The sequence below is a fragment of the Doryrhamphus excisus genome, chromosome 22 (genome assembly GCF_030265055.1).
Source record: "Doryrhamphus excisus isolate RoL2022-K1 chromosome 22, RoL_Dexc_1.0, whole genome shotgun sequence".
NCBI lineage: Eukaryota > Metazoa > Chordata > Actinopteri > Syngnathiformes > Syngnathidae > Doryrhamphus > Doryrhamphus excisus.
The window spans coordinates 2,516,155-2,527,018 of NC_080487.1; the positions used below are offsets into that span (position 1 = coordinate 2,516,155).

Here is a 10,864-nt window from a genome sequence, read left to right on the forward strand (position 1 = left end):
ATCAGTAAATCAATTGGATGATCACCATGGCAAAAAACAAGAAAAAAACCCATTATACGTATATGTTATGAAAATACAAAAATAGGAATGTCTTGTTTATTTTTTAATCTGACAATATTCACAGAAAAATACAACTTTATTCTCATAACTTTTTAATTGTATTTTCATTTAATTATCGGCAAATGTATTGGATAATGAGCAGGATAATACAAAAAAAATGTGTATTAATATAAGAATAAAGTTGTGTTCTTAGGAGTATAAAATAATATAAATTGAAAAAAAACATAAAATCTTGTTATGACTCATATAAAAATAAATGATTCACCGAAAAATCCAAGTCTTCAGCAAATAAAGTCATTACCATGGCAACATGTGGTTTGAAAGTGTGGTGTTTTATGCATACAATGCAAATAAACACAGATGCTGCTCCACATTAGAACAAGAGATTTTACTCCATGCAAAAAAACAAACAAACAAAAAACAACAATAAAAGGACCACACGTGACGCCCAGTTAACATTTAATCAAAGCAATGACCAATCAAATACGTTGCTACAGCTGACTGAAATCTGCTGGGTCTCGCCTGCTGCCAAAAAGCCATCATTACATCACGATGATTCGCATTACATTGGCTAACCTACATGCTACATGTTGGCTCCGCTAGCACATCTTGGTTTTGGACATTCCACTGTACAAGTATTCAAGAAAGGACACTAGCCAGGACGAGTGCATTTTTCACAAATGGCACCACATCTATAATGCACGAAGTACCATGTGTCATCCAAACAAACACTAGTGTGAATCCTTTCTTCTTTGGGGAAAGGTTGAATGGATTTTCCTTCCATGCTCATACCTAAATGCCAATGGGAGTTGCTTGTTTGATTTAGCAAGGATCAAGAGAATAGTCATGAAGGATGAAGCTTTGTCATGGACTTTTTTCTGCTCCCTTTGGTGCTTTGTGTTCACCGAGGCATGTGTGGAATGGGATTTGCTTGTCATAAAATGAAAGGGTCAACGTCAAGAGGGCCAAGAGCAGGCAAAGCAATTTCATTTGCAGGAAGTGAATACAATCCCTTCAGAGGCTTAATATTTCACAGAATGGTGATTTTCTATTGATTCTACACAACTGGATCGTGGTTATCCCCAACAAAGCTTGACGACAAGAAGGCAAATTGTTGACCTAAGGAGTATGATGCATTTATAGGGTGTCCACATGAGGATCATTTGTTTTTTTTTCCAAACAAATTTTCTGTTATTCACCAGCTAGGGAGATTTAATTTAGCGAGAACAAACCAATTTTCTTCCAGGCAGTATATGTTGGTGGTTCCAACCACTTAATAATCTTAGGAATATTATTGAATATGTTCAAAAACTAGTTTTCAATATAAGTCTACGGAGATAAAATGACACAGCATAATTCATAATATATCTAACAATAGTTAGACAATAATTAAAAACAAAATAAAGCTGTGAGCAACGTTGAATAGGCCCTCACACCCCCAGGAACTCAGGGTTCATGTGAGTCGGAGGGCACCTATGTATAGCTTCAAGGTGGCGTCTTCATCATATGTACCATTGTACCAAATACAATGAAGATCTGACCTTGTGGAACTGATTATTAACGCAGTTAGTGCCAAAAAAGTGCCCGTTTCCACGAGTATCCATGATATTTATTGGGTTCATTTGGTCAAAGTGCCTAAGACTAGTTTGTTGAACTAGGACCCCTGGTTTTCAGCCAAAATTCCAGATGGAAATTTGGTTTGGAACTCTTTTTGGTGCATCTTGCCATGATTGATGTCACCACCAAATTTTGTGAAACTGGTCACAGGGGGATCATTTTTTTCAAAGTTTAAAGGCTACGGAGTGAGTTTTGGAGGTTTTGGGACCCCTGAAATATCAAATAATTTTCCAAACCTGCCACACTAGACACAATTTGGTGAGTTTTCATTCATGTTAAGGCCCTCAAAAAAGGAAGAAAGTTGTGGAATAATAATAATAAACAGCAGTTTGAAGAGGGCCCTAATAATAGTAATTATTCCTGAGATGGGAATCTCGACTACATTTCCCCGACATTTGGAGACCATTAAATTTCCATTGATAAAAACCCCCCAGGGGAATCTGTCTGCTCCATTTATACAGAATAAATCTAAATTAAAGATCTGTCATTTATCCATCTTTTTATATACTCTCCACTGTAAAACCCAGCAAAACAGTAGATCCACCATTTATCCGCCTGTGCCTTTCATACAGACTGTTGCAAAGAAGTGTAGTATTTGGCATTCAACTATCTTTACTGCAAACTAATGCAAAACTGAAGATTTGTAATTTATTTGTCTGTACCTTTTCATACAGAACTCATCAAAGCAGAGCATCCGGCATTTATCGATCAGTGTCTTTCATACAGAAGACCTGGAATTCAGAACCCAGCGATCCATAATCGCCTTAATGTTTTGTACAGAAATCTTATTTGGTCGCAATTTGGTAGGGAATGCTGCTCGGTTGGATATTTCCGCAACTGTGTGCGCTTTCACACAGCTACATATAATTAGCTGCTGGTGTGACAGATAAAGTATTTGTCAAACAACACAAACAGGGCAGTGTTACACTTCACATTCTGGTCCCGCCATTGCCCTGATGCACAGGAGGCACCTATGTTAAGGCTCTTAGACTACCGCAGAACTGCTGTCTCAACTCGGACTACCTCCTTTCCTCATCAGCGTCGTTTATACAGACACCGACATGGGAAAAAGGAGGGAAAAGGTCAGCTTTTACAGGTAGTGTGAAAAGGGCTACAGTTATATACTGTAAGTATCCAGGATGAGAGGTGATGATACTACAGTGTCAACTTCTACTGACGTCATGTCTTCTGTCCATGCAGTTGACAGTCTCCCCGCACTTCCCACCATCACAAAGTACCCAGATCCGCGGTGAAGAAACCACCGTCCTTCTTTTTTCTCCTCCTCAGCCTCTGCGCCCTCCAGCAAACTGCGGCCACCAGCAGCATCAAAACACCGACACAAAGCAGCGCCACCGACACCACTTTGGTCTGGAGCAGAGTATTATAGGCGAATGTCACCCCTGTGCCCGCCATCCCAATGACCAGTGAGATGACCCCAAAGGGGAACACGCAGCGGTACCAGGACTTTTCTGTGCCGCCTGTAGCCTGAGCCAGCCGCTCCAGGGTGGGCAGAGACGCTGGTGGTTTGCCTTGGTCTCTCCTCTCGACACCTCCAGAGTCATTTAAACCCTGGTTCTCCGAGTCCTGTGGTAGCCTGTCGGCATCCCCGCTCCCGCACTCCAAGTCTTGGTGAAGGACCGCGGCGGGGTGCTGACGGCCGGAGGAGCAGCCCATCTCCGAGCCAGCGTCCTTGGGTAGCAATGCGGAGAAGAGTGCCTGATTGCGGAGGAGATCCTCTCAGCGTGCGGTTGTGGTCGATTGCTCTTGGAGACGGGAACACTAAACAAGCGGCTGCCACGACTGTCTGTGTCACTCTTATTGTTGTTGCCCTCAGTACTTGTCAGCGTGTAGCTGCATTGAAAAAGATAAGAAGAGGAGGGTTAAAGATAAAAATAGCAACACAAGACTAAAACTAAACATTTCTCATTTCTGACATTTGCACACAACATAGAATTAAAGCTTTAAACAGAGTACAAAACAGCGACGTGGCTGTGTTATTTTTATCCACACACACACACACACACACGTTTATAAGCTACAAAAGAATCCACTCACCCTATTTCATCACTGGCCATCAATGGATAGTGTCTTCATCGCAGCCTCAAGGTACGAGCAGCAGTGGCTGGTGTATGTGCATTTTGCCATTGTCCAGGATATATAATCACAGACGAGAGGGGGAGGGGCATATGGGAACCGGGAGGTATTTTGCAGTAATCTGATTGGCTCACTATGAAAGAGGGTTCTCAGGAAGGAGGGGTTAGGATGACGTTAACCGCTGAGTGGTCTCATTCAGCGGTGATGATGCATTGTTCATCTTGGTTGTGAGTACCTTTAAAAAAGTGTCTGCTGGATCAGCATCAGATATAGAATTCAATATATAGCATTCATAACAAAGCATTCTGCTATACTGACAGTGATATGGGTAAATATCTCAGTAAATGGGTAGGAGTAGGACCCTTTATTTACATATACAATTTGCTGTATCTTTTCAAGAGACAATACTGCAGAAATGAAACTTTACATTAGAGAAGTCAGTGTGCAGCTTGAATAGCAGTATAAAATGAAACAACACACAGAGTGTGTGGGTGACTGGGGTAAACAAACAAACAAAAAAAAATAATACTCACTCACGACTTATCGCCCAATACTGCACACACCAAACTCCCCCCCTCCATCGTGTGCGTCATCCATGATCCCCTGCATGGCGACACGACCGACCGCCATGTGTGATATTTCCTGCATATGTGTCCATGTTGATCACGCCTCTCCCCTTGACAGTGCCAGTGAGCCGCATTAGCCAGCCTGCAGGCCCCCCCCGGGGGTAGTGCACCAAAGACATACCCACTGTGTGGGTTTTTTCTCAAGTGTGGGTTTATATTTAACCTGACTTTCCTCTGGTCGTGACGCACCGAATATATCGGGTTGAGATATCTCAACTTCTTCTGAGAAATATTTCAAAGCAGTGCAGGTATATTTAAAAAAAATACTAAATACATGGCAGCAGTGTCAACAAATGCATCAATGACCAATCTTGTTTAAGTTCCAAATAAATAGCGCACTGACATGTATACACAGCACAAAGGCACAAAGTTATTCAGTTATTCTGGTTAATTACACAATTGCCTGCACCAGTCATCTATGACATCCATAAATCACGCGGAAATGCCACCCATTGTGTTGAAAATGGAGCTCTTATCACTATGGACATTTACTAGTCTGTGGTTGCTATTGCTGGGGTGTGGACGGGAGGGCTGTTTTATTGTCATTGATAAAAGGTTGACGCTATAAAATCAGCTAAAATGCTTTCCTTGCCCTTCAGGCTAACTATTTAGCATTGCTAAATAGGTAGGCTTTAGTATGAAGGGACATTTCACACAGTCTTGCTGACAAAGAGGCACTGTGTTTTTAGAGCATGGCCATGCACAAAAACAAACTGTATTCACAGACTAAAACGGATTATTACTGGGTCAGTGACTAAGGTCTTCATGAGTGGATTCCCAAATTCCCATTCCCAAAATACACATTGAACTTATGTAGTACCGAGAAATGTCGAAAAGCTGTTCATTGCGGAGAAATGTTGAACTCAAACCTTCACCAGGACACACCGCATCAATTTCAAAGCCGATCGCCAAGAACCACTTAACATTCATTCAAACCATGACTCTATTTGCCAACAGCTTTGACCTTAAAGACAGGCAGACGGAATAGTCAGTGTGTGCTTGGGGTGAGTAATTAGATGGAGGCTGTGTACAAATGTAAACGACGTATTTTAATGATCATTCAGGTTGAAAGCATTAACAAGGAAAGGTATAATAACCCCAAGGGTTGACGTTACAGAGAATATAACAATAAATGTATCTGATGGTGCAGCTGAGTAAATATTACAAAGACAGCTGGGATAGGCTCCAACAACCCCCAAGACAGCTGGGATAGGCTCCAGCAACCACAAAGACAGCTGGGATAGGCTCCAGCAACCCCCAAGACAGCTGGGATAGGCTCCAGCAACACCCAAGACAGCTGAGATAGGCTCCAGCAACCCCAAAGACAGCTGGGATAGGCTCCAGCAAACCCCAAAGACAGCTGGGATAGGCTCCAGCAACCCCAAGACAGCTGGGATAGGCTCCAGCAAACCAAAAGACAGCTGGGATAGGCTCCAGCAACCCCCAAGACAGCTTTGATAAGCTCCAGCAACCCCAAAGACAGCTGGGATAGGCTCCAGCAACCTCAAAGACAGCTGGGATAGGCTCCAGCAACCCTAAAGACAGCTGGGATAGGCTCCAGCAACGCTCAAAGACAGCTGGGATAGGCTCCAGCACCTCCGCGACCCTTGTGAGGATAAGCAGAAAATGAATGAATGTTCCAGTTTTCAGAACACCAACATAGGAAATCAGAGCCAGCTGGCCCATTAAGCAATATAGGCAAATGGCGCTGCCGCCTCCAGCGGGGCCAAGATTGGGTAAGTGGAGATATTTTTCAAAAACCAGCAATGTTTAATGTCCTTTCTTTCAGCACTGCATGTGCTATTGAGCTATTGTTACACATTTCCTGTTCTTTTCTCTCCTGATAAAAAAGGTGACATTTAAACACAAGAAGGGAATAAACTGTCAATAATTGCTAAGAAATGGAGAGGGAGCCGGATTAAATAAACTCTGCTTCTTCCGACTCATTCTCGGACATGTTCAATGGTACAAGTGTAAATGTGATGTTCGTTAATGGAACTTGTTAGGCATGTTCGGAACAAATCGAACCATGGCCATTATCTCCACTTGCTAATTTCGTGCCACTGACTTATTCACCGCTGGTTACCATGGTAGCTGTGAGCATTAAGTAAAACGACGCCTTTGGCTCATTAAACAAAGAGAATAAACTCAGAGATGTTGACTTTCCAGAGATAAACGCTACTTATCAAAAATAGACCGAGAGAAAGTTAAACTCAAGTAAATACCATATGATTTTTATCATTAAAATTCATTTTAAAGGTATTATCCAAAGAAATTAAATCTAGCAGCAAACCAATGGAGAGTCAGTTGCAGCCCACGCTGGAAGTGAAGAGTTGCAGCACAAGGGCACTAAAAATGGAGTGGATTTCTTTGTTGCATTACCTCTTTAAACTCCACCTCCTCTTGGAGCCCACAAGCTCACACAAGGGAACAATGCTTCCTCCATCCATTGGGGAGGTTGACTTCCTCCACCTCCACAATCCAAAATGGCGTAAAGCTTTTGTCAGGCTAACACACGCTAAGTGATTCTAATTAAACACAGCCGGATAAATCTTTGTAATTATTTGCATTTAAAGACTTGTTGAAGTGTCCAACTTGCAGTGGAGGAGGATTAAAGTGAGAAGTTATGGCAAAAGATAGCAGTTTTAGCGTAGAATGTCTGCAATGTTAGCAATATAAACAGTAAATAGTCAGCATGTTGCCAATATAATACTTGCAGATACTACACCATCAATTAGTAGTTGTAATATCTTTAATGTACATGTGATATCAATGTTATTGTTATATATCAATCAATAAAATACAGAGAAATGTGATTAGCTGATGCACGACAGTACGCCCCCTCCCTGTGAAACTGGCAGGTCGCTGCTGTCCTATCGAGTGGAAAAGCGTTTTTTTTTTTGACAGTGTAATAATACACACATGGGTATTTGTAACACGTAATACAAACACCCATCAGCTTGAATGGCGTCACAGTGGGAATATTTCTAAAAGCAAGAATCTACAGACCTTTCTGAGGCCCCTCTGAAATCAATGCTACCCGTCCTCGTCTGGAAGGTCAATATGCTTTCTTTGTGCGGAGAAATTTCACATTGTCCCTCATCAGTATTCTGTGCCACATTTACGATGAAGTTGTATGGATTAGTTGGCCTTGCCTTTATTTGATTAAACTTGGTTACTGTGCCGTCGTGCCTTATCTCATGGATGCGGCAAAATCAGTTGATTCAGGTGAACGCACAAGCGAATTAAAGTGTGCCGAGATAAAATCCCTTTAGAAAGACAGAGAATGTGTTTTATATGAGCTACTTTCTACTATATGCCACTCCCTTATGAATAATGTAAAATGTAATGAAGAATTGTTGGAACCGTGGGTGTTTTTTTGCAGCGACACACAATATGTGGCTGTTACCCGGATGCTGTTGCTGTGCTGTACTATGAAAGTAATTGGCAGGACTTTCTTTGTGAAATTGGCTCTTTTAGCTTTCTATTTTGGGGCTTCTTAGCTGCTAGCACCGGAGTAAGGTGCAAGACGTGTTGACGTAAATGAGCTGCGTGACTGCTTCCTCCAATTTTTAAAATGTCCCGTGGATAAGTGCTTCTAGTATCTCATCCAAATGGCAACATGTGTAAGCGTCATTTAAATGCTTTTCAACGACAGATGAACTTCATGTTCCTTGGCATTTCCACACAGACGTTATTCTGTGCATTACAGAATGGGCGCTAACTACCACATACAGCAAGTACTTTTTCATTTTTACCTTTTTCAGCAGTAGAAGTAGTTTCAGTAAAGTATCGGTCCTCAACCAGAAAAGGGAGGAAAGAGGCTTTTTAAAAAAAAAAAAAAAAAACATTTCGTTGGTGTCACTTCCTGTCCACATGTCCGGAAGATGGCTGCACGACTGGTTAGCCTCACAGCTACGAGACCCGAGTTCAATTCCAGGGTTTTCTCCGGGTACTCCGGTTTCCTCCCACATTCCAAAAACATGCTAGGTTAATTAGCCACTCCAAATTGTCCATAGGTATGAATGTGAGTGTGAATGGTTGTTTGTCTATATGTGCCCTGTGATTGGCTGGCCACCAGTCCAGGGTGTACCCCGCCTCTCGCCCGAAGACAGCTGGGATAGGCTCCAGCATTCCCGGCGACCCTCGTGAGGATAAGCGGTAGAAAATGAATGAATAAATGGTTTTTTTTGCAATGTGAGGTTACTCTAGGGGTGCTATTGTATGTCTAGAGGGCTCTAATAGTATAAAAAAACATATGTAGAAGGTCATGAACAGCTCCAACTATGAAAATGATTTATAAATCCTGTCTGCAACCAATTAACCTTAAATGACCTTTCTACATAATGTGTAAAATGTCCTGAGTTGGTAAAAAGTCACATGACACTAAATAGATTGTGATTTATGAGTGAAGCCCATTTAAGATTTAAAAGGTAGTTTAGTTACAGCACAGCTGCAGGAAGGCATGCTGGCATGTCGGTATCAATGAAGCCCAATAAAAACGCAATGGCAGCCCTTGCTTGGAATAATCTAATGGCGCCAAAATGTGTTTGTGTGTGAAGCTGCGGGTCCGATGATGAGTCATACTCGCGGCAGGTCGTTTATTATAGACACATTGGATAACTCCGGGTGTGTGTCTGGCTTTTTTTTTTTTTGTTACCAATCTGCACTAAAATAGACTGCCCATGGTGATATAATAACAATTCGTGAACAGATGGCAGAAAAAAAAAACAAAATTCCATCCATACATCCCTTCGCTATCTAGCAAAATGGATGCCTGCATGGACTTCTTTTTGTCAAAGGCTGATGTCATGCATTTGCATCTTCTAGGGGGAATACTATAGCGGTTAGAGTAGTCAGTGTACAGCTTGTATAGCGGAGTAGATTTACTGTCAATTGAAAATGAGTGAGCACACAGCCATTATTGTCTAAATAGCTACATATATATGGTTTAAAATGCTTATTTTTTAGGTTGTATTCAACCATGAAGAAATATGATTTAAGTCATGTATCTTTGAAAAAATTGTGATCGAGCGAAGCCACAAAATTCAAAGAGGCGAGGGACGACGGTACATAAAAGTGGAACATCTGCTACTTTACTGTGGTTTCAAACTCCACTAATGATGATTTTTTTTTCTGCATTTCAGAGAAGCTGCTTGCTTGCTGCAGTGCAGTAGGGGAGCCTGCTGCTTTGTCAGAGTTAGCGCGATAATGAGGGGTCATCACAGGAGTGGTCCTCCATCGTCGTTGCCAAAGTAAGTCAGGAAGAGTGCAGAGGTACACAGAGTCTCTAGCTTCGTAAAAAACCTCGTAAAAGCTTGATTACCTCTCTTTCTTTTGAATCCTCCAACTGAAGAGAACCATCAGATCTATTAGTCTAAGTTTAAGACTCTTCTTCCTTGTATTTTTCAAGCATCAACTTTTAAGAGTTGCTGATAAATGCACCAGCTTGTAGGCGCATTGCAAATTCTGACCAGCAGATGGCAGCAGAGCTCTATCAAACTGTGACTACACTACAATTCTATTATCCTGATGGAAAAGCTTGGCTATTATCACTTTTATAGTGATATTTCATCTGTTTAAGTCAGTCCATTCGTTGCTAAGAAAGAATTGTTTAACCTTTATGGGTATTTATGATTTTCTACATCTTTTACCAGTCCTTGTTTCCTCTTTTCAGTGTGTCATCTCCTCTCCTAGGGGTTTCCTGTCGTCTGTCTATGCTTTTGTAAGGTCGCCAAGTTCCCTGCAGCTGGTCCCCATTGAGCCTCCCATGGAGTTTAACCCCACTCTCCAATCTCCCCGCCAACCCCCAGTTACCATTTCCGCTATGAACTTGCACTTTAAACAATTAAAAAAGAAGCCTCGTTGGATTTTCAATGTAATTTCATAATCTTCTGTATTATATGTATAAAATGATGTGTTTTAATGAGCATATGCATGGTGTAAATTCAGGATTGTGCACTGTGAGTGTAAAATCCAAAAAGAAGGGTGGAAGGGGGGGCAGAGAAAAGAGGTTTGCAATTGAAGAATGTAAGTAATTAGCCCCTCTTCCTTGCTAAACAACCCTCTCCTGCAGCATGTGTGGGGTATTGATCTGAGCATGGTGTGTGTGTCGGTGGGCAGATGTTTCAACCCGTTCACTTTTCCTTCTCACTGAACTCAATCTGTTTTATATACAAATTAGTGTAGTTGTTTATCATATGTGAACCCCCCCCACACCCTCCTGCAACCCCTGCCAGCACACCTGCAGGAACCAACTGTCAGGAGCACCTCATTTTAGAAGATGGATTTCATTAAAGACCAAGAGATGAGGTGAGGAGAGAGAAGAACATGTGTTCCAATTAGGGATGCTCCCATCAGGGTTTTATGTTCCCAATCCGATAATGCATAAGTGAGATCAGCTGACATTTATCAATTTATTAATGAGTGGTATTGGATGAGATGATAGAAATAAATATCTTTATTAA

General features: G+C 41.7%; 1 protein-coding gene across 1 annotated transcript; it reads right to left on the reverse strand.

Annotated features, from left to right (window-relative positions):
• Positions 1-427: 427 nt before the first annotated feature.
• On the reverse strand, positions 428-3,841 carry LOC131109633 (transmembrane protein 100-like). Its single transcript, XM_058061834.1, has 2 exons — positions 3,733-3,841; positions 428-3,528 (listed from the first exon to the last, which is right to left on the reverse strand). The coding sequence occupies exon 2, from the start codon at positions 3,349-3,351 to the stop codon at positions 2,905-2,907; it is 447 nt and encodes a 148-aa protein (XP_057917817.1). The 5' UTR covers positions 3,352-3,528; positions 3,733-3,841; the 3' UTR covers positions 428-2,904.
• Between the last annotated feature and the right edge of the window lie 7,023 nt (positions 3,842-10,864).